This window comes from Pelophylax lessonae (genome assembly GCF_965119305.1).
Source record: "Pelophylax lessonae genome assembly, chromosome: 13".
Lineage (NCBI taxonomy): Eukaryota > Metazoa > Chordata > Amphibia > Anura > Ranidae > Pelophylax > Pelophylax lessonae.
Window position 1 is genome coordinate 161,541,835 of NC_138780.1, and position 24,984 is coordinate 161,566,818.

At 44.7% G+C, this 24,984-nt stretch overlaps 1 protein-coding gene across 1 annotated transcript in view; it reads right to left on the minus strand.

The window, feature by feature from the left end:
- Positions 1 to 19,246, minus strand: part of MIS18BP1 (MIS18 binding protein 1) — a 203,762-nt gene extending 184,516 nt beyond the window's left edge. The window contains exons 1-2 of the mRNA XM_082274974.1: positions 18,834 to 19,246; positions 5,501 to 5,865 (exon numbers count right to left, since the gene is read on the minus strand). Coding sequence (XP_082131100.1) covers positions 5,501 to 5,865; positions 18,834 to 19,236 — 768 coding nt within the window. The 5' untranslated portion in view covers positions 19,237 to 19,246. The remainder of the gene's footprint in view (positions 1 to 5,500; positions 5,866 to 18,833) is intronic.
- Between the last annotated feature and the right edge of the window lie 5,738 nt (positions 19,247 to 24,984).

Genomic DNA, 24,984 nt, shown 5'->3' on the forward strand with positions numbered 1-24,984 from the left:
CCCTTTTCCTGCGATCCAGATGTACGAAAGGGCCACATGTGAGCCGAGAAGAAAGGACCACGATTACGAGGTTCCTTGCCCTTAGCAACCTGCAGAAGTAATGTACTCTTACCTCCCGTAGGGCCCTTCATGATCTCTTCCATAGAGGCACCGAACACTCACCTACAAAAGGTTGATCAGTCAGCACCTTGTTAGAAGCCTGGTCGGCCGACCAGTACTTCAACCAAATCATGCGGCGAAGAATCACTGCAGTCACAGATACCCTGCCAGCCAAAGGGGCCGCATCCAAAGATGCATCACAAATTTACTGTAGCCCCTGAATCAGCTCAGGAGGATGTTGATTTCCTTCCAGATCCTGGCGTAACATTTTTTGCCCATTCCGTTAAGGTCTGGGATACCAAGGTGATAGAAAACACCGGCTTTCACATTGAACCTGCCGCGGCAAAAAGGATACCGGGCCAGAGCCTCAGCTCTCTTGTCCACAGGTTCCTTAAAGGATGGAGAATCCACCACCGGCAAAAGTGCATCCTTATTTAGCCTGGAAACCTGAGAGTCCACCTACGGTGGAGACGTTCGTTTCTTTAGAAGAGACTCCTCAAAGGGCTATCTCCTAGCGAAAGGCTTAGGTATTCCAACCATGCATTTCAGGGAACCCCACTGACTAGTGACAATCTTGTCAAAATAGGCAGGAAAGGGGAACACTTTAGTCACCTTGGAAGATCTGCGGGTGCCAAACTGCACCAGCATTGCCGACTCAGCATTAGCTGAGTCCCTCCAACTTTAAAGTTTCCCGCACTGATACAATCAATGCCTCGGCCAGCTCTTTTTCATGCACGGCTGCAGCAGAGGAGGATTCATCCTGAGTGTTAGAGCACTCAGGGTGCGTGGACGCAGACCCAGTGGGTTGACTCGCATACACAGCGGCCAAATCCACCTCAGACTCTAAGGAGGCAGAGGATACAGGTGAAGGTGGGGGGCGCTTCTTGCTAGGCTGCCTTTGCAGGGCCATATCAACCTTTGACACAAGTGACTGCAGGGCCGCCGTCATGGCTGCCAGGGCAGACTGAGACCAGAGGGTCCCGCAGCTTCAAGGAGTGGGTCAGGTGGTGATACATGTTCCAGGGCAGACTGAGACCAGAGGATCCCGCAGCTTCAAGGAGTGGGTCAGGTGGTGATACACGCTCCAGGGGCTCCATGGTTAAATCAGAGCTGCACTGTGCACAAAAGAAAAAAAGGTTTTTTTTGGGTTTAAAAAAAAAACACGCACAATGCTCGGAGCACCACATGCATCAGCGCAACCGCAGCACTGTATTTCACTCTGTGATAAACGTGCGAAGGAAATAGTAAGGAGAAATACAAGTATGGAAATAAGATTAAATAAGAAAAAAGTCAATAGTGTGGTTACAAATGTGTCCCTTCACCATAAATTTTGGAAATTAGTGTGTAAATAATCCTCATCTTTATCCAAAGTGTCACCTCTGTGTTCACTAGCCTCTCACCTGAATAACACTTGAATACCGCATGTAGTTACGACACTAGATGTCGTCTGTGGTTCAAGCTAAAGCCGACTGCCTAATACACATTCATAGATTTCCACAGATCATCTCGCCATATATTGTGAGACTGAGACTATTCTTCATATACCCCCATCTCACACTATATAGCGAGATGATCTGTTTAAATCTTTGAATGCATATTAGGCAGTTGGCTTTAGCTTGAACCACAGAGGACATCTAGTGGTGAAGAAGCAGTACAGCAGGCCAATTGGAAACTTATAACTACATGCAGTATTCAGGTGTTATTCAGGTGAGAGGCTAGTGAACACAGAGTTGACACTTTGGATGAAGATAAGGATTACACACTAATTTCCAAAACCTATGGTGAAGGGACACCTTTGGAACTACATCATTGATTCTTTTAATGTTATCCTATTTGCATACTTATATTTTTATTGCTATATCCTTTGCACATTTATCAGTTTTTTCTCAGCATAGTTAATGTCTGATGGATAATGCTATTTGGTTACCCGGTTTTTATATTAATGTTTTCCTATAAAAAAAATTTTTTAGTATTTATGACTGACACTTTGAATCATAGACAGCGCAGCAATTTATTTCAATTATTTCCATTCTGATATTTGGTTACGTGGTATTTATCAAAATTTATTTTTATTATTTATGATTAAAAATAGTATAAAATAGCTGCGCTATGCACCACTTAGCTAGAACTCATATAGCACTTGATTGAATAAATTACATAAATAAATGTACAATTGTATAAAAAGCAGCTACACAAAATGATCTTGAACAAATCATAAAGCATACAAAGTATAAAATTGTAGCGCTTAAAATTATTGGTAAAAAGTCCGTATAGTTAAAAAGGAAAGGTCCTTTAAAATCAATCCAAGCAATGGATAACCACGTGTGGATGGAAATTATAGTGTACAGTCCGTTTTCCCTTGAAAGGCCACATGACATAGACCACCACCAAGAGAGGTATCTTAAATACCCTTACCAGATCTCACCATATATTGAGCAGTACACAGATACAGACATCAATAGGCATAGGATCGGTCCCAGCGGATATCCAAGGTACACTAAATCATAAATGCTGATATCCTCTCGCACTTGATCACATCTCTTACTAAATACCCTGGACTTTTTACTTTGGGGGGTATTTGTACTGTCCTGGTATTTTAGGACCAGGTGATGGAACGGCTTGAGGGAGCAGATCATAGGCGTCTGATGTGTTGCTGAGACTACACATCAGACGCCTATGATCTGCTCCCTCAAGCTGTTCATCACCTGAGACAAGCTGTGTTGACGTCACTTCCGGTCGTCGGCCGAGACCGGAAGCTTCGGAGTTCACCGCATCCGCGGTCACACTAAGAGACTGTCTGCATGTTTTTATCTGCTTAATTGTAAGTAGTCTGCATTTGGGCATGAATAAAGTATACCCGGCATACTGCACTATGAGAGTCTCTCTTGTTTGAGCACCAGCTACAGGGTTTAAGTACTGTCTGCCTGGACCGAGTTAAAACCACCTGATCCATAACAGCGGGACGATAGGAGATACATATTGGAAGATTAAGGAGAGGAACCTGGAGATATAGATTTAAATGCTCTTTCTGAGTGTTGTGGAGGTGAGCGGCCACTGCACCTGGTGTTGGATTTGTAAGCTCACCGCGACACACTCACCACCATATTGTTGTTGGAAGTGTAACTTCACCTTTTAGATTGCACTAGAAGAGATCCCCTTTTGGTTGGTACTTTGCACTTTAATTATCCTATGGGACTGTTACTTATATAAGAAGTGATTTTGTGGACATTTTTTCAGCACTTCCAATTGGGCACTGCTGCACCTTTTTGCATTATTCACTTTAGCACCATTGTTATTTGCACATCTATATATATTGATTATTGTTCTTGTCATTATTCACTGTGAGTCACTTGTGAGCTATATGAAGATCCTGGATAGGACTCAGAAGTTCACTCACCATTTGATATTTATACTGCATCCATTACATTATTGTTTTTTATATAGATTTTGTTTTCACTATTAGTTGTGATTCACTTATATATTTATTCATCATTGCTAGTTACTGGTGATTATCCGACATTGTACATTGAAGATAGAGGAGGTGGTCCCCCTCATTCAGAGTCTAGCGCTGATTTAACTTCTTTATTGCTTCGATAGGTGGGGACACTATCTAAAACAGCAGCTCACTTTGGAGGAGTTCCAACCCCCTCCCCCCCTTTCCCATTGTGTTACCAGCCCCCTGCTGTTATTAGCCACCAGGTCATTTACCTCAATACAGCGTATAAGTTTACCTCTTTCCAATACTTATAAATTGAGTTGCAGTTCAGTGAGTAAAACAACTTTTGTATCATGTGTTTTTTCTGGATTTTTGGTTGATATTCTGTATCCATCATTTAACCACTTGCCGACCGCCGCACGACTATCTACGTCGGCGGTCAGCCCCTCACAGGCAAACTGACGTAGGGCTACATCGCTTGCTTGTGAGGGTCTAGGGAGCGAGCGCGCGCCCCCGGAGGTGCGCTCCCGCGTGGTCACGGACCCCCCCGCGCTTGTGACCGGTGGACCCAATATCCACCGGCCACTCTGCGATCGGCGGGGGAGAGGGAGAAAGTCAGGCAGCTTGTTTAAACAAGCTGCCTGTCATTCTCCTCGGTGTAAAAACACTGATCACACGGATCTACTATGTAGATCCGTTGATCAGTGTCCTTACAGCTCAAGCTACAGCCAATCACAGTAGAAAGCACGCCCCTAGGAACACACAGCCCCTCCCTCTCAAATAAAGTTAACCCCTTCACTACCAGTGTATTTTTACAGTAACAGTGCATATGTATAGCACTGATTACTGCAGTAATGTGACTGGTAACCCCAAAAGTGTCAAAAATGTCAGTCAAGGGTCCAATCTGTCCGCCGCAATGTCGCAGTACCGCAAAAAAAAAAAAAAAAAAAAAAAAAAAAAAAAAAAAAAAAAAAAAAAATCGCAGATCGCCGCCATTACGCGTTAAAAAAAAAAAAAAACACAACAAAAAATGACAAAAATCTTTCCCTTTGTTAGTAAACGCGATAACTTTTACGCAAACCAATCAAAATACGCTTTTTGCGATTTTTTTTTACCAAAAACATAGGTAACATAAAACAAATTGGCCGAAAATGTTAAAAAATTTTGATTTTTACATTTTTTTTGGGGGGAATTTCATATAAAAAAAAAAGTGAAAAATTTTATTTTTGCAAAATGTACGCTCTTTTTTTGTTTATAGCGCATGATCAAAAAAAAAAAAAAAAAAATCGCACAGGTGATCAAATACCACCAAAAGAAAGTTCTGTTTGTGGGAAAAAAAGGACGCCAAATTCGTTTAGGTACAGCGTCGCACGACCGCGCAATTGTTCGTTAAAGTCACGCAGTGCCGAATCGCAAAATACCCCCTGGTCAGGAAGGGGGTTAAATCTTCCGGGCTTAAGTGGTTAAAATACACTTATGAAAAAAAATTATAGACCCTTCATTTCTTTGTAAGTGAGCAAACTTGCAAAATCTGCAGGGGATCAAATAATTATTTTTGCCACTGCACATCAGGGCAGAGCGCTGGAGAGGTGTACTGAGGTAAAGTGCTGTGATGTTTTTGGGAAGCTATGTACGGCACCCTGCTTGCCCCTCCCACCAGACATGATCTGCCTGCATTGTATACAGACCTAGTGATGACATCCCTGGGTTTAAAATAAGGTAAAGTTTTACTTTAAATAATGTTGCCGTTGAAGAGGGAAAGAAAGGAAGGAAGGCAAAATAAAAGTTTCAAGCTTTAAAAAGGAGGAGTCTCATCCATTTGTGTTTTAAGATCTGCCTAGAGTTAAATGGAAAGGTAGCAACATTCAGGGCGAGCACAATTCTGCATAGACGAAGACGCACTAATAGTGAACATGATAATATGTAAAGTTGCACAGCATTAATAATATACTAGAAAGCCCGTACCTCTTGTTTAGAATGGTTATCCTGCTTCGCGGGATTATCTTTTTTCAAGGTTACTTCAGGAGCTCTCTCTTTTTGGGGGATGTGCATCTTCGCTGAAGTAAGTTTATAGAGCTCATCGAGAGAATAACGGCTGCTTCTTTTTTCAGGCGGAGGATCTGATGTTTGCTTTGCCTGGTCTGCTCCAGGAAGCCTCTGCTTGGCCAACTTTGGATTAGTGGCTTTAGCAGCTGTAGCATTTCCTTGGTTTTCTTGGGGTATTTCATACCCTACATGACCAACATCATCCTCAAAAACACTTGGACTAGCGATGTTCCCAAAGGAGTCATCAACAGCAGACTTCTGTAAATTCAGGGTTTGCTTCCGACCTAGATTAAAAAAAATACAGGGAAAAGAAAAAAAAAAAGACAATCCTAAGGTCAGTTGTTAAAGTCTGCGAAACGGCTAACAAGCAGGAGACCAGAGGTGTGTGCACATACTTTTGATTATTTTCAAGCCACCTAGGAGCGTTGAAATCAAACTTTGAAGGTATTTACAGGCACCACTAGGTATCCAAATATTAAAGTGGAGTTCCACCCTAAATTTATACTTGCCTCCATCTTCTCGCTCCGGGTCACCTGAAAAACAAATGGATAATCGCAATTTTTTTTTTTTACTTACCTCGTATAGAAGAAAATATACTTACCTTACTTCCTTCTTCCTCCCCTCGGCGGCCACGGCGATTCCTCACTTCCTGGCTTTGCAATGATTCCAGGGAGCTGAATGTCATCGCTCCCAGAAATTAATGCGCCTGCACCGGTCCCGACGTCAGTTCCGGTGCGCGCGCGTCATTCCCTTCTAAACAGCTTCTGGGCATGCCCAGAAGCTGTGGAGGGATGACGTGCGCGCACCGGAAGTAACGGAGGGGCCGGTGCAGTGCATCGTGGGACCGAAGAAGACGGAAGAGGACACAGAAGAGGATCGCACTGGCTTCAAGCTGCCCACACCTGAGATGGCAGCGCTGGACAATACGTTTTCAAGGTAAGTATTTCTCCTAAAAGGTAAGTGCAACCGGGGACAGATCAGAGGCTAGCCATTGTGGAATGTACTAGCCCTGACTGTCCCGGGGGTATTTTTATTAAAAAACGTATTCCCAGGGTGGAACTCCGCTTTAAAGCGGAGTTCCGGCCTCAAATACCTTTAACTAAAAATACCCCTATAATACTAATCTATCGCCCTTTACAAAACCGCTATTCTCATACTTACAAGGTGTACAGTATTGGATTTTAGTCAAAATCTTACTTTGAAAAACGCTGTCTGGGCGCGGCCATCTTGGATGTGGGCACCTGAAGCCGCAGTGCAATATGCTGTGTATTTCTTCCTGATTCCAGGGAGTGTTCTGGCAGTTGCTGATTCCAGCCTCCTGAGAGTGATGACAAACAGCTCCCAGGATGCAATGCAAAGGCGGAAGTGATGTCGGTGGCCCGCGGCCACAGAGGGGGGAGAAGGAGGAAGTACAATCAAAAATGCCCTGAATATAAGGTAAGGGACCCCCCGAAAAAAATTGAAAATGCCCAATTGTTGATCAGCATAGCGAGCACTCCAGGAATCACTAAAGTTGCAAAATAGGCCAGAACTCCGCTTTAAATCAGGTTTCCAGTAGAACGCGTTTTACCAAAAAGACAGGAATCAGTCAAATTAAATTCAGTTTAAAATGGCCCTCCTTCATTTTTACAGAATATTTGGTATGAGTTCTTCTTTAATCCCCTTAGAAACCATCCTGGCATTCAAGAGGTTCAGCTGCAGCCATGAACTTGGTATTGCTTTTTTTAGCCAGCAAACGGCTAGCATGTAAAAGCGATCACTTTAACAGTACGGAGAAGGTAATGCCTCGGTCACCTACCCATGAACATAGGAGGCCTGTTAGCCCCTTTTGTTATAGCAATACATTTAAATCAGGCATGTCCAACCTGCGGCCCAAGGGCCGCATGTAGACCGAAACCACAGGCAATGCTGCCCACTGCCCCGACAATTTATTTTTATTTTTTTTACTGGGGAGAAAGGAAGTCGAGTCAGGGGCACGGCCAGAGCGGCTTCCAACTAACCAGTGGCGAGAGAAGGGCGTGGCCTTTTTTATTACTTTTATACCTTAACTATAGTATATATTTTATATGCGGCCCAAGAAAAATTTCTCTACACTCAATGTGGCCCAGAGAAGCCAAAAAGTTTGGACACTCATGATTTAAAATGGAAAAAAAAAAGTTAAAAATAAAAAAAAAAAAGTCAGCCCTGTTCACTCTGCAAATACACATACAGTACGGGTCCTTTCACACGGCCGCTCCGTGTGTCCGCAAATCATCCCATCCGTTTGCGGATGATTTGCGGACATAATGTAAGTGAATGGCACTGCAGGTGTCAGCGGAATACCATCCGCTGACATCCGATTTTCCTCCTTTCAGTTCTGTTCCGTTTTTACGAATGGAACAGAACCCCATTTTTTCTTCCGTGTAAAAAACGGAAAGGAAGGAAAATCGGATGTCAGCGGTGTCATCCGCTGACATCCGCAGTGCCATATACTTACATTATGTCCGCATATCATCCGCAAACGGATGGGATGATATGCGGGCACGCGGAGCGGACAGAAATGTCATCCGCTCCGTGGAAAAAAAAAAAAAAGTCCCGCAGCGGAGCTTTCACACGGTGCGGCCGTGTGAAAGGACCCTTCATGTATGTAAGCATCAATTGCTCTATACGTGAAACGTCACAGCAAATGTCAGAGTGAGAGAAATAATTCTAGGGTTAACTCTAAATCAATAACCTGGTTTTTAAAGTGTTACCTATGGAAATTTAAAAAAGGTACTGCAGTGTTTTGTCCTTGCATTGGCACACGCAATTTTGTGTCTTAAAGCGGTAGTAAAGTCATTTTTTTTAACTTACACAGGTAAAGCCTATAATAAGGCTTACCTGTAGATACAGTGAATATCTCCTAAACTTGTGGTGTTTAGGAGATATTCACACTGGATGAAGCCTGTGATGTCACCGGCGCATGCACTCTGAAGGGTCGGCATACTGTGCACCACTGGAGGGCTTTGTTCTAAGGAAAGCATTTCATAAAGTGTCAGTATGCAATGCATACTAGCACATTAAGCCATTGCCCTGCAGGGTTTTTTTTTTAATGCTGTGGTTTACTACCGCTTTAACATGCTTAGCATCAATTTACTCGATGCAACATCATCTTTTAAACTAGGTTTACACTAGAATGTGGCAAGGGAAACCCACAATCTATGTGCATTTCAAACACTGGGTTCAAAACGTACAGCAGTTGCTGCAGCGGCTGGCATTGTTAATGAAGCCTCAAACGCAGTGCAATCGACTGCACCAGATCACAGGATACAGAAGTATCTTGTGATCCGGTTGCAGAGGGTTTTCAAAAGTAGTGCGATGCAGATTTGAGCCCATTTCAATAGGGTCAAATCATACCACACTGAATCACATGCAATTTGCACAGGATTGCACTGCACATCTCTGATTCATAGTGTGAACCCAGACTTCTATTTTACCAAAAAAAAAAAAAAATTACTACATTTTAGGAGCCATTAAAACCAATGTAGGAGCCAAAAGTTCTATAGAGGCTTTTTTTTTTTTTAATACTACAAGTACTATTCAATACAAAAATGTACAAACCTCCCCCCCACCTCATTCTATGGGGCTTCTCTACAGCCTTTCAATTTGGATGCAACCAGTCTGAAAGTAATAGTGGCTACAATTGGCTCCTGGGATTTGCCCATCTCTGCACTTTTCCCCTATAGGCCCACCTGCTCCAGTACCAGCATTAAAGAGGTTGTAAACCCGTACAAATTTTTATTTTTTTTTGGTAACCTGTAAGAGAAACACATAATGAGCTAGTATGCATCGCATACTAGCTCATTATGCAATACTTACCTTAGAACGAGCCCCCGCCGTGTAGCTCGCTTACCTGTATGACGGGCGACATGTCCAGTCGCCCGTCTTCCGGGTTCGTGGCCTCAGGCCATCTGACTGGCCGGAGCCGCACTGACGTTACTCCCGCGCGCGCGGGAGCCGACAGTCACGGCACGGGACTCTGAAGAAACGGCACCAGCGGCCGTTCCTTTAGAGCGCATGCACCAGTGACGTCACTGGATGCATGCAAGGTAAATATCTCCTAAACGGTACATGTTTTAGGAGATATTTACAGTACCTATAGGTAAGCCTTATCATAGGCTTACCTATAGGTAAAAGTGTACGAGGAGGGTTTACTTCCTCTTTAAGTTTACTGTCAAACTGTGCCTTAAACACCGGCAGCTGCCACATCATACATATCATCATCACACTCAAGCAAGTTCATTCTTGTTCATGCAGATTTAGTGTGATCACTACAGACCGTGCAGCTGAAGCAGAAAGAAACTGTTAGGGTGCAAGAAAGGTGGCGATATCAAACAGCATTATAGAAGCACAGGTCCACTTCAAGCATGAGTGCAGTAGGTATATGGAGAGTACAATCCACCAATAGACGTGTGAAGGGAAGGAAGCGTTCGTGAAAAACACAGAAGCAATGAATTGTGGAGAGGAATGAGGGGGTTAGCAGTCTGTGTTGGAAGGTTTGCACCTTCTTAAATCACTTACTGGTTTCTTGTTCACTCGCTCCATTGGGGGAATTAGAGATGGCGCTGCTTGGCAGTGGCATAAAATTAAGAAGCTTTGAAAGAGGTTCACCTGTGGACGACCCCATATTGTTTTGGTTATAATTAACAAATTTAACAAATAAAATAAATTTTGAGCAATGCTGAACCCAAAGGAGTCCCACTGTTTACAAATATTTGAGCATTAATAATGGCACTTTTCCACTGCAAGTACCGGCTCGGTTCTACTCGGCCCGGTTTGCTTTTCCACTGCTGGTACCGCACGGTATGGCGTTGGAACGGTTCGGTACGGTATGGTTTGTTTTCCCACTGCTGGTACCGCATGGTATAGTGTCGGAACGGTTCGGTACGGTACGGTATGGTTTGCTTTTCCACTAAAGTAGTACTAAAGTTAAGTGGGTGGGATAACAACGGGGTGGGTGGGATTCTCTGACCAATCAGTGGCTAGTAGTGACTGCATGCAAAGGATTGTGGGATATGGTACCGGGTATTGTACCTCTTGGAACCACAATCGAGGTGGTACTGTTTTTGAGAGCCGTACCGTTTGGTTCCATGCAGTGGAAAAGCGCCGCCGTACCGAACCGTTCCTACACTATACCATGCGGTACCAGCAGTGGAAAAGCACAAAAGCGAGCCGAACCGTTCGGTTCCATGCAGTGGAAAAGCGCCATTAGTGCCAGTTCATACCAGGGACGTTAGGACTGTACTGGGCAGTCTTGCTCAGCACAGTTCCAATGGCAGACAACGCAATTTGCCTGGCTTACAATCATCTCAGTTAACACCACTCTGCTGTGGTGGTGTGTGCTGATAAATAGTACAGTATGCAGTGCCTTTTTCAACAGTGTAGTGCAACATCCACTGCATCACACCACACTGCAGACATTAAGATTTAATGAAACTTCATTTGGTGACATTGCATAAAAGTTTGAAAAAAAAAAAAACACGTTGCTGTGCGATGCACCTTTTCCCCTGCCATCGGCATCGTACCCTTGTCACTGCACACCAGCAGCTACATTCTACCAAAACTATTGGTTTGAGCAGGCCCCCTAAGGGTTGCAGGAAAGAAAATTACATGATTCCTCCATCAACACAGACAGTACCTGTCAGGGGAATCCCTCCTGCTGAGCAATTGTCTGCTCCTGGTGCTGGTGGGGGAAGCCAGTTATTATCGCTATAGGCCAGTGATGGTGAACCTTGGCACCCCTGATGTTTTGGAACTACATTTCCCATGATGCCCAACTACACTGCAGAGTACATGAGCATAATGGGAAATGCAGTTCCAAAACATCTGGGGTGCCAAGGTTTGCCATCACTGCTATAGGCTATAGCAGCCGCTAGCAATTATTGCAAGAAAATTGAGCAGGCTGATTGTACACCTAAGTTGGTTGATTGATCAATCAACATGGTACATTCAGCCTGCCCATTAATGGTTCGAATCTCGAGATTCTAACCCTGTATGGCCAGCCCAAGACATTATTAAAGCAGAACTAAACTCAAAAAAGGAAGCTGGTTCCACTTGGACACTACCCCCACCCCCCTTTTTAAGGCAAGCAGAATTTTCCTCTCAAACTTAAGCCCCCCCACCACCACTGTAGCCTAAGCCAAATGATGTGTACCTGGTCCTGCAGACTCCTGGGCTACTTAAATTACATCTCCCAGGAGGCTGCAGGAAGAAGCAGTGAGCAGAAAAGGACCCCCTGTGTGGCCCCTGAATAGCAGATTATAGTAGGACAACTCTGGATTTGCTGTGTGAATGAGTATGTGCTTTGAAGAGCACTACAGCACTGCAGGTAAGTGGGGGAAAAAAAACGGAGAGGGGTGGGGTCTATTTACTGCAGCAGGCCAACTCCAGTTTCAACAAGCTGCTGTTTTTCCAAGACTCCCAACTTTTGGCCAAGGACAGGTCTAAATAAGGCAGAAGCACCGACTAGTTGGTCAGGTGGCACAGTCAATCAGTGCCTCTGCCTAGCAGAGAACCTTTTCTAGGCCAACATAAAGAAGTATAAATGTAAATGTAGGAGAAGCAGCAGCAGCCATGGACCCCAAGCCTAGCAACTTCAGCAAATTGGTATTTTAGGGCCTATACTCTTAAGACCCCGTTCACACTGGGGCGACGCTACTCGCCGGGGCCTCGGAGCGGCCGGCACGGACTTCATATCATTGAAGTCTATGCAGGTCGCTCCGGGTCGCCCCAAAGAAGCTCCGGACCCTTTTTCTAAGTCGAAGCGACTTGTGTCGCTCCTATTAGAACGGGTCCACAGCTTCTCTATGGCAGGCGACCTACGGCGACCTGTCAGGCGACCAGGTCACCTTACTGGTCACCCCAGTGTGAACGGGGTCTAAGTAATCACCACACAGATATAAAACATCACAATTATTGCAGCTATGTATTAAAATGGAATTTTCAAATGCAACTATTGCAAGTACCTGAACTTAACTTGGTATGTGCATTTTGCAATCCCTCTATTGCAGCAGTAACCCTGGGAGAGGAAGGGGTAGCAGATGTGCTGCATGAAAAGTACTTACAAGCAACATGCCGAGAAGAGAACAGAGAGATGACCTCATCTGTGATCTACTGCTCCTTTATTATCCAATCACAGGCGAGGGCAGAATGGTGGCAGCATGGGACCTCCTAAAGCAGCGATGGCAAACAAGTGCATCCCAGATGTTTTGGAAATACATTTCCCATGATGCTCATGCACTCTGCAGTGTAGTTGAGCATCATGGGAAATGTAGCTCCAAAACATCTGGGGTGCCAAGGTTCGACATCACTGTCCTAAAGGGACCTTGTCACTACCTAATTCAATAAAAACCTGCATGGAAAAGAAGGCCTCTAACAATTACCTGACCACCAAACTTCACTTTCTTGAAAAGATGCCACTCTTCTTCAGACAGACTTTAGGGAAAACGTATTGAACTAAAATTCACTGAGGTCCAGTCAGTACAATTTTCTTATAGCAGAGGTCAGTATCTTATGTCAGCACCTGTGGCAGATTTTCGTGTGCACTAAACCACATGTTGCTGCAACACCATGCAGCATAATTTTGGAAAAAAAAAAAAAAAAAAAAAAAAAAAAAGGGTTAGGGACTTTCTCCGTATTTCTCGTGGGTAGTACAGCCCATTAAAATTAATGGGCTGACCTACGTATCCATGACGTGTGCACCTAATGTACATATCTGGATCCATTCTTACATCAGTGTCCTCACTGCACATCACAGTCCCCTCCCCCCTTCACATCAAAATCGCCTCTCGGTGAGTGTCCTCCGCTCCCAGTTACATCATCACCCCCCCCCCCCCCCCCCGTTTCCCATTTCTTGTCATCAACCCCAACAGTATTGTCCTCTGCCCCTATGTACTTCATCATCCCCCCACATTACTGTCTTTATCCCCCACAACTCCCCCTACATAACAGCCCTCAGCACCCCCCCCCCCCCACACATCACAGTCCTCAGTCCCCCACCACTTTAATATCCTCAGACCCCTCCCCCCCATTCAGTGTTCAGCTCCTCACAATAGCCGCCATTCACAATAGTGTCCTCAGCCCCTTTAACCACTTGCCGACCGCCGCAAGTACATATACTGCAGCAGTCAGCCCCTCACAGGCAAAGTGACTTATATATACGTCACTAGCCTGTGAGGCTCTGGGGAGCGGTCGCGCTCCCGCGCGGTCACGGACCCCCCCCCCCCCCCCGCGTGTGACCGGCGGACCCGATGTCCGGCAATCGTCGGTGGAGAGGGAGAAAGGCAGATGTAAACAAGCCGCCTGTCATTCTCCCCTGTGTAGAAACAATGATCATACGGTTCTACTATGTAGGACCGTTGATCATTGTTCCTACAGCTCAAGCCACAGCCAATCACAGCTAGAATCACGCCCCTAGGGACACACATAACCCTACCTCTCAAATAAAGTTAACCCCTTCACTGCCAGTGTAATTTTACAGTAACAGTGCATATGTATAGCACTGATTACTGTAGAAACGTCACTGGCAACCCCAAAAGTGTCAAAAATGTGAGTCAAGGGTCCGATCTGTCCGCCGCAATATAGCAAAAAAAAAAAAAAAAAAAAAAGACAAAAATCTTTACCTTTGTTAGTAAACACGATAACTTTTGCGCAAACCAATCAAAACACGCTTTTTGCGATTTTTTTTTACCAAAACCATATTACCATATGTAGCAGAAAACAAATTGGCCGAAAATGTTAAAAAATTTTGATTTTTACATTTTTTTTTTGGGGAATTTCATATAAAAAAAATAGTTATTTTTGCAAAATTGTCGCTCTTTTTTGGTTTATAGCGCACGATAAAAAAAAAAAAAAAAAAAAAAAAAAAACGCACAGGTGATGAAATACCACCAAAAGAAAGCTCAGTTTGTGGGAAAAAAAGGACGTCAAATTTGTTTAGGTACAGCGTCGCACGACCGCGCAATTGTCCGTTAAAGTCACGCAGTGCCGAATCGCAAAATACCCCCTGGTCAGGAAGGGGGTAAAATCTTCCGGGGCCCTCACTAGGGCTGAACGATAGTCGATAAGATATTGACTATTGTTCTGTGGCCGTAGGCGATATTCATATTGCCGAGGTCACGATATTTGCATAGGCAGGGGGAAGGGACTCGGAGGACAGGAGGACTCACAGACTTCCGTGTTAGGCAGGGGAAGTCGGGACACTTCAGCGGTGAGCATACATACATTACTCACTCGTGCACTGCAGCCCGCCCCACACATTCAGTGAGTCTCACTCTCCGTCCTAGTTTTCTCAATGGCACATTCAGGGAGGGAGCCAATCACGCCGTGATTAGCTGCACAGCTAACCAATAACGCGTGCCTGCACACCTGATTGGTTCCGCTGTGCCGCTACTCACGGCGTGATTGGCTCCCTGAATGTGCCATTGAGAAAACTAGGGCGGGGAGTGAGACTCACTGAATGTGTGGGGCGGGCTGCAGTGCACGAGTGAGTAATGTATGCGGCTGTGCTGTGACCCTTTCCCGGCTCCTAGTCCACCGCTCCAGCCTCCTACTACCACCACTATGAGAGACTGTGTCACTGTATAATCTGATCGAGTCCACACTGACACTGACTGACTGTCACTGAGTAATTGATGTTACCATATTAACCCTGACCTGCCCAGTGCCCTGTATCTGCAATTAAAATTTACAAGGCTGCCTGCATGCTTCCTGATTTCCATTCCCAACATCCTTCCCAATCCCTGCAGTGTCACTAACATTAACCCTATGGTACAAGGCTGCAGTGTGCACTGAATCCCATTCCCTACAGTAACATACATTAACCCTGTATGGTCAGAAAGGCTGGATTGACGGGTCCCTCAATATCGCAATATATCGTTGAAAAAAAAATATTGCAATATATTTTTTTTCCAATATCGTGCAGGCCTACCCCTCACTGTCTTACCTTAGATCGGAGGGCGGGAGGCACAGCATGTCTGGGTGGAGGACAGGAGCTGCAAGATAGTAATTGGTTGCTACGACCGTCCTTCATGCTAGCAGCCAATCACTTGTTATCCTCAGGCAGCTCCTACCCTCCATCCAGAACATTCCTACCTCCCGTGAGGATTACAGAGCGGCGGATGGGGAAGAAAAGGCTCCTAAATATCAGCACCATGGGGGTCCGAATGGCACAGTGACTCCGTCATTTAGTGATATCTGCTTTTTAGGGTACATCAGATATCCTTGTCCCTGATGTGGGTACAACAGGGGAGAAGGATTCTAACACTAACAGGAGTGAAGATTTCTCACTGACAGTAAAGATCCGCAGTGTGGGAGGCGTGACTGGAAAAAGGGTGACAGACAAAAACCTGTGTGCAGCAGCCTCCTTTGCGCCCCATCTCAATCCAGTGATGTGCACGAGAGCCTGAGCTCTCCGGGGACTCTCCCTCCTCATTGGAGGGACAGAAGAGGGAGCCATTAGCTCTCGTTACTGTCAATCACAGCCAGTGAGCCAATGAGGACAGAGAGGGGGCAGGACCGAGCCGCAGCTGTGTGTGTGTGAATGGACACCCAGAACAGCTGCTCAGGTTCCCCAGAGCAAGCTGCTTGCTCTGAGGGCACTCAGCAGGCAGGAGGGGCCAGGGGGGCTGGCAGGGGACCTGGGAAGAGGAGGATCAGGGCTACTCTGTGCAAAACCATTACGCAGAGCAGGTATGAAATGTTTGCTATTTTTATAAATCTAAATGTACTTTCCCTACAGTACTTTTGTAGGTTGCTGAACCTTTTGTTTTTCTTATTTTATTTTCTTGCGAATCTCTAAACTCAAAGTCTCAAAATATTAAAAACAAAAACAAATAGCCTTTCATATCACTTGAAGTCTCGGAGATCAAAAAAAAAAAATCCCTTGTACTTGAGCGAATGGCAAACAGAGACTAAGCAGTGTGTGAAATGTGAACAGGCACAATTAGAAAGAACATGATTCTACGTAGTAAGGTGTAGATTATAATTTTTTACCTGTCATAGGATTTTTTTTTTTTGTACAACATGCATCTAGTCCTGTGATTTACACAGCTCTGCCACACAGCACTACAGTTCAGTAACAAGTACACATCTAGTACATTCTCCAGCCTGTAGTGATTAGTGAAATGAATAGCAGCAGACTAATGAGCTAATTAATGTCACTCTGCTCTCTCCTCCTATCAGCATGTCCTTTGTTAGCAACATGAGCACCACAGCTGTCTCCTTGTGCTGCTTCTTCCCTTCCCAGTCTACGCTACAGGGAATTGCATAAAGATTATACCATGTCAAATTCATGTACATATGGTGAATTAAAATACATTTGAAGTATACAATGACATTAATAGATACAGAGCTGCAATTATGAATGTATTTTACATCTGGAGTTTAGCTTTAAGATCTATGCAAAAGGAAGGGGTGGAAGGTGGACAGACACCTCTCCTGCCAGCCTTATAGTTGGGAAAACTTATCAAGAACAAGAAAAAAAAAATAAAAAATTAAAAGCTGTTAAATCCCTGACAAAGGGTGTCTACTACAGTGCATTGCGAAAGTATTCGGATCCCTTGAACTTTTGCCACATTTCAGGCTTCAAACAAAGATATAAAACAATTTTTTTGTGAAGAATCAACAACAAGTGGGGCACAATCGTGAAGTGGAATGAAATTTATTGGATATTTCAAACTTTGTTAACAAATAAAAAACAGAAAAATTGGGCGTGCAAAATTATTCAGCCCCTTTACTTTCAGTGCAGCAAACTCTCTCCAGAAGTTCAGTGAGGATCTCTGAATGATCCAATGTTGACCTAAATGACTAATGATGATAAATAGAATCCACCTGTGTGTAATCAAGTCTCTGTATAAAGGCACCTGCACTGTGATAGTCTCAGAGGTCCGTTTAAAGAGCAGAGAGCATCATGAAGAACAAGGAACACACCAGGCAGGTCCGAGATACTGTTGTGGAGAAGTTCAAAGCCGGATTTGGATACAAAAAGATTTCCCAAGCTTTAAACATCCCAAGGAGCACTGTGCAAGCGATAATATTGTAATTGAAGGAGTATCAGACCACTGCAAATCTACAAAGACCTGGCCGTCCCTCTAAACTTTCAGCTCATACAAGGAGAAGACTGATCAGAGATGCAGCCAAGAGGCCCATGATCACTCTGGATGAACTGCAGAGATCTACAGCTGAGGTGGGAGACTCTGTCCATAGGACAACAATCAGTCGTATACTGCACAAATCTGGCCTTTATGAAAGAGTGGCAAGAAGAAAGCCATTTCTTAAAGATATCCATAAAAAGTGTCGTTTAAAGTTTGCCACAAGCCACCTGGGAGACACACCAAACATGTGGAAGAAGGTGCTCTGGTCAGATGAAACCAAAATTTAACTTTTTGGAAACAATGCAAAACGTTATGTTTGGCGTAAAAGCAACACGGCTCCTCACCCTGAACATACCATCCCCACTGTCAAACACGGTGGTGGCAGCATCATGGTTTGGGCCTGCTTTTCTTCAGCAGGGACAGGGAAGATGGTTAAAATTGATGGGAAGATGGATGGAGCCAAATACAGGACCATTCTGGAAGAAAATCTGATGGAGTCTGCAAAAGACCTGAGACTGGGACGGAGATTTGTCTTCCGACAAGACAATGATCCAAAACATAAAGCAAAATCTACAATGGAATGGTTCACAAATAAACATATCCAGGTGTTAGAATGGCCAAGTAAAAGTCCAGACCTGAATCCAGTCGAGAATCTGTGGAAAGAACTGAAAACTGCTGTTCACAAACGCTCTCCATCCAACCTCACTGAGCTCGAGCTGTTTTGCAAGGAGGAATGGGCAAAAAGTTCAGTCTCTCGATGTGCAAAACTGATAGAGACATACCCCAAGCGACTTCCAGCTGTAATCACAGCAAAAGGTGGCGCTAAAAAATATTAACTTAAGGGGGCTGAATAATTTTGCACGCCCAATTTTTCAGTTTTTTTATTTGTTAAAAAAGTTTGAAATATCCAATAAATTTCGTTCCACTTCATGATTGCCTCCCACTTGTTGATTCTTCACAAAAAATTAGTTTTATCTCTTTATGTTTGAAGCCTGAAATGTGGCAAAAGGTTGAAAAGTTCAAGGGGGCCGAATACTTCGCAATGCACTGTATCTACAGACATGATAAAAAGGAACACTTTGGGGTTGATATCCCCATCTAAAAAGAGACACATGGAAGGGTCCCATAGCAGATCATCTCACCTTTTTTGCGGCTATTTAAAAATGCACCTATAAAGCCATATGAGTAGGACATTTTATGGGGGCCCTTCCTGGTCTTCCGAAGAGGCATGGTCTCCTTGGCTGCATCAGGTTCTGTACTTTCCCCCCCCAATCTGGAGCGAACAGCACTATTATCCGAGAAGTCTGATGGACCCGCGCTGCCCGGAATCAAAGTTGACTGAAGCGTTGTGCTTCGAGCGCTTGCGTTGGTAATTATTCTAGAGTGTCTTTGCATGGATAGACTCTGCTGCCATCGTTCCCTTATTTCTTTCAGCGGAGTGTGTGCGTTTGGAGGGAGGAAGTCCAGAGGAACAGAACTTGTATCAAGATCCAGGAAAGAGTGGGATTTTATGCGCGGATTTTCCACAATTCTCAGAATATTCATTGCCCAGTAAAGCTGTACCTTCCTGAAATCTTTCCCCGTATTATTCCCGGAATCTTTTACAACGATGTCTTTTTTTCTCATTGCAGTGCTTACTGTAACTCATCATAGGGCCAGTGTCAGTTCTTCCTAGGAAGACAAAATCAAGCTGTTACTTTTCTAAATAAAACCGTACCATAGAACAATGAAATACAACATATGAAATACAACATATGAAATACAACATATGAAATACAACATATGAAGCGCAAACAATGAAATGCAACATATGAAGTGCAAACAACAATGGAATACAACATATGAAATACAACATATAAAGTGCATAGAAAGAACAATCAGTGAACTGGTGTAGCCTTGTACAAGCCGATATCTTTTAGGGTACATTTAACTACCTCCCACCCGGGCCATAGTACATATACGGCCGGGCGGGAGTCTCGTCCTTCTGAATGGACGTTCCGGAACGTCCTTCAGAAGGAGAGAGATCGCGCCGCCGTGGGCACGCGCAGCGGCGCGATCTCGATGTGCCTGTGTCCCTCGGACACACGGCAACAACATTCGGCAGGAGGGCCCTGTGATTAGCCCTCCTGATCACATGACGGCTGTGTCCAATCACAGCCGTCATGTAATGTAAATAGAGCCGTTGTAACGGCTTCGATCTCTTCTCCTCCTGACAGATCCTGTCAGTGAGGAGAAGATCAGAGGATCGGTGCTGCTGCGGGGGTGATCAGTGAGTATTTCTAATTACTCACTGATCACAGGGGGGGTCTGTGCTGGTAATCAGAACATTGATTACCAGTGCAGCCCTGGGGGGGGGGGGGGGGGGGAGGGGTGCCACTAAGCCACCAGGGATGCCCACCCATGACCACCAGGGATGCCCACTGTGGCCACCAGGGATGGCAAGCAGGGCTCAGAGAGCCCCCCAGTGCCCTCCCTATCAGTGTTGCCCATCAATGGCATCTATCAGTGCTGCCCACCAGTGCCATTATTGCCATCTATCAGTGCCACCCACCAGTGCCCATTATTGCCTACCAGTGCTGCCTATCAGTGCCCATCAGTGCCCCCCATCAGTGCCGATCAGTGCCACCCATCAGTGCCGATCATTGCCGCCCAACAGTGCCACTATCAGTGCCACCAATCAGTGCCCATCAGTGCTGCCTATCAGTGCCCATCAGCGCTGCCCATCAGTGCCCACCAATGCTGCATATCAGTGCTATCTATCAGTGCCACATATCAGTGCCCATCAGTGCTGAATATCAGTGCTACCTATCAGTGCCCATCAGTGCTGCATATCAGTGCCACCCCATCAGTGCCACCCCATCACTGCCTGTCAGTGCGGCATCATCAGTGCTCATCAGTGCAGGAAAAAACATATCTATTTACAAAATTTTATAACCTAAACAAGAAACTTTTTTTTTTTTGTTTTTCAAATTTTTCAGTCTTTTTTTATTTGTGCACCAAAAAAAAAAAAAACCTGACGGTGATCAAATACCACCAAAAGAAAGCTCTATTTGTGGGGAAAAAATGACATAAATTTGGTTTAGGTACAGTGTTGCATGACCGTGCAATTGTCATTCAAATTGCAACAGCGCTAAAAGCTGAAAATTGGTCTGGGAAGGAAGGGGGTTTAAGTGCCCAGTATTGAGGTGGTTAAACTTGCAGCTGTGCTTGTCACCCATCTGCAGTGGATCGCTTATCCAGATCTATATTAGTTGATAGGCTATATATCGCTCATGGACAGCACCAGGGTGCAGCTGTGTGCATTGCTTGCAGTTGCAGCGTGGCCCCATTTGCTTGCAGTGTGGCCCCATTTACTTGAGTGGGTTGTGTGCAGCAGTGGTACTTCCCACTAAACACAGTATGCTGTATATTATACTGCACATACCATATACATCGCCTTGTGCTGTATATCATACCGTACATCTCAAATACATCACCCCTGTGCTGTATACAATACTCCACATCTCATATGTTACTACTGTTCTGTATATAGGCATATGACGGTATCAGATTTCAATGCTGCGATTAAGGTTTTGCCACGGTATTCAATTTTTTCATTTAAATTATTAAATTTCTTCAACTTCATTGCTGAATTTAGGGACTTTGGTTCACTTTTGCTCATTATTATATAGTCAGTCAGTACAGACTCTGTGAACCAGGCCTAAAAAAAGCCATCATGCAGTGTCTGGCCTACCTGGTGATGACTGGTCATGGCGCTCGGCTCCGATCCGATGGCCTGGTCATTAAGGGGCCAAATCCTTGCGGTCCAGAAGTGGTTAAACCTGCAGGAGGACCGGTGGTTTTTTTTTAAACTACTTTACTATTGCTTTAGGCCTGGTTCACATGTATGCAGGTTGGCAGCCCACATTTGCACAGGCATAGCAGCCCACTGATTTCAATAGACTGCTATGCCTGTGCAAATGTGGGCCGCCAACCTGCATACATGTGAACAAGGCCTAAAGCAATTGTAAAGTCATCTATAAATAACACCGGTCCTCCTGCAGGTTTAACCACTTCTGGACCAAAAGGATTTGCCCCCTTAATGACCAGGCCATCGGATCGGAGCCGAGCACTAGGACCAGTCATCAGGTAGGCCAGACACTGCTTGATGACTGTATAATAATGTAATGTGGGCTGCTATGCCTGTGCATATATAATCCATCTCTCTCTCTCTACACAGTGACAGTATATGGTAATAGGTAGGTACTTGCAGAGATTTGTTTGTAGTAGGCAGTGGCACTGTGTCTGTCTGGCTGAGCCCAGGAGGAAGCATGCGGCTGCTGTATAGAGCAAAGGAACTGTGATAGGTTGTTTCCAGCATGTCAGTGTGCTGGGAAACGTCTGATTGGCTATAGGGAGGAGCTAAGCTCTCTCACTCTAGGATCATATTATCAGACCTGTCTCTATTGAGTGAGTGAATGAGTCATCCAGTTCACTGAAAAGAATCAATGCAAATGTCAGACTTGGAGAGCAGAAAAACACGACATTTTAAAAATGACCACAACAACAATACCATGGGTATGCAATACCGCGATATATCGAATTACCGAAAACCGGCATATCTCTAGCTGTATATAATACGCACATCTCATATGTGACCCCCTGTGCTGTATATAATACCCTACATGAGAGCTCCAGTGGCACAATCGGTTAGCGCCAGTACTTCTATAGTACCCTACATCCCTTATGTGACCCCCTGTGCTGTATATAATACCCTACATCTCATATGTAACCACTAGGGATGCACCGAAATGAAAATTCTGGGCCGAAACCGAAAATGCAGGATGCCCTTGGCCGAAAATAACTTTTTCTCCCCAAATTATTTTAAAATAGATGGAACAGGGGCATACATCAAACACAGGCAGCGACGTACACCTGTAGCTGCCACCCTGTTGCAGTATATGTACTGTGACGGGTTGGCAAGTGGTTCATTTAATTACCAATGGTATTTGTATTATGCAGCATGAGGGGGGTTAATGTATTGCCCCTGCTGGTCACTGATGCCTTAGTGACTGACCAGTGGCAGTTAATTAACCCCTTTGTGCTGCATAAGTGCAACCAGTATCAGTGTTAATTAACACTCGTTGCACTAATGCAGCACAAAGGGGTTAATTAACTGCCACTGGTCGGTCACTAATGCATCAGTGACCAGCAGTGGCAATACATTAACCCCCTCATGCTGCATAATACAAATACCATTGGTAACCTCGCCTCCACGTCCCCCCCCCCCCCTGCCTCAGCGTCCCTTCTGACACCACAGTCACTTAAAACACCTCAGTGTGTTCTGATTTTTAGGACACTGGCTGTTTAACAATGGAAATACTTAACATGTTTTTAGCGACTGTGGTGTTGAAACCTGACTGGATGAAGGATTTTGAGCTGTTTGGGCATTCAAAGTGTTTCTTTAATATGCGAAGAAAAAAAGCACTAAGCAGTTTTGTTAATGTTGAAAATAAAACAAAACCTTTCCTGACCACTGACTTTTAACTGATTTAAAAAAGGTGAAAATTGGGGTAGATCAGTATTTTGACTTGACCAAAATAAATGACTTGACTTCTAGCAGGGACTCGACTTGACTTGCTTTTCGCCACAGTAACTTGGGACTTGCTTGAGACTTGAAGGTTAAGACTTGAGACTTGCACGTGTGACTTACTCCCATGTCTGGTATCTTCTAGCATGGGAAGCAAGTCTTTTGTAGCGTGCCTCATTTTCTTTCCACCACTGAAGAGGATCACTTCTTCTGTCAATTTCTGGTTCCTTCAAATAGAGATGAAGTTCATCATCCAAGCTCATGCAGATTCAGAAGAAATTGAATCCTCCGCATAAGGCCCCAATAAAACACTGAAAATGTCCTGATCAATTCCACCACAACGAAGTAGATTCTCTTCTGTTTGTTGACTTATTTTTGGACATTTTTCTGTTTTTGCAGCATGCTGCTCTTTCATATTAGGATTCAAAAGACTTGCAAGCACAACATTTTTAATCTTTTCATGCTTATCAAAGCTCTTTGGCTTAACAGATCATCATTTGAAAGTTGGGAGGGTGTTGTGTGCCATGACACTGAGGTATGACATATCAAGCCTCATTCCTTTCCACAGGTTTTCTCCACTGTCTCAAAGTAGCCCAAGCATCACTCTGTCTTTGTTGATTCCTCCGTCTTCAAGCATGCTTAGAAACATTTCTCTACTGTACTCAGTGTGGGATCTTTCCATCCAACACTAATTGCCTTTTTGTCCATCCGCTGTCAATGAAGCGGCATGTAAGAATCATTAGTGACTCAGTCAGTCATGAATGAGAGCGAGTTGCCAGCATTCCCTGGTTGCAGCATAGCCTTTACTTTGTCAACAACCTTTTGGTGAATCTTTCCAAGCATTTCTGTTCGATAATACTTCTCACTCTTCAGTTTGTAGCTTGGCTCAAGTATGGCCATCAACCGCTTAAACCCTGAGTCAGACACCATTGTAAGTGGCTGGTTATTAGTCTCCGATTACTCTGTCCAGCAGTTGGGATCTTCCATCTGAATCTAAACAGTGACCCCTGTTTTTTTCAGAAACATATCGATTATTGTTGCCTGGGATGGTGGAGGAGGCATTTCAAAATCACATTGATATTCATTTTGTTTTTTCTGTGCTGCATGATATAATTCAATATGATGAAAACTTAGATGGCCACAAAGATTTGACGTATTTTTGTTTTTTGCAGTTAATGATCCAATGCTTATGTTGTTTGTACATGCGTTGCACACTGCTGCTTTCCCTGGAGAAGGTTGAGATGAGAAATAATCCCAGACCACACTTTTACTTTTTCTATCCTCATCCATCTCCATTTCAATTTGAAAGACACAAAAAAGATTTTAAAAAATGGCTTGCTGAAGTTGCTGGCCCCCTGTTGTGGGTTGGTGGCTGACGCCTGGCAGTGTGGGTTGCTTGCTGGCCCCCTGTTGTGGGTTGATGGCTGACTCCTGGCAGTGTGGGTGGCTTGCTTGCTGGCCTCATGGACGGAAACACCGCGGACCCGGAAGGATGCCGAGCTATGAAGATAGACGCTTACCTCCATGTAAGTTTTTAATATGGGTCAATAAAATTCACGCCCCCCCCCCATCCCGCAGGCGACAGCCTTACGCCCCCATCCCGCAGGCGACAGCCTCACGCCCCCCCATCCCGCAGGCGACAGCCCCACGCCCCCCCATCCCGCAGGCGACAGCCCCACGCCCCCCCATCCCGCCGGCGACAGCCTCACGCCCCCCCCATCCCG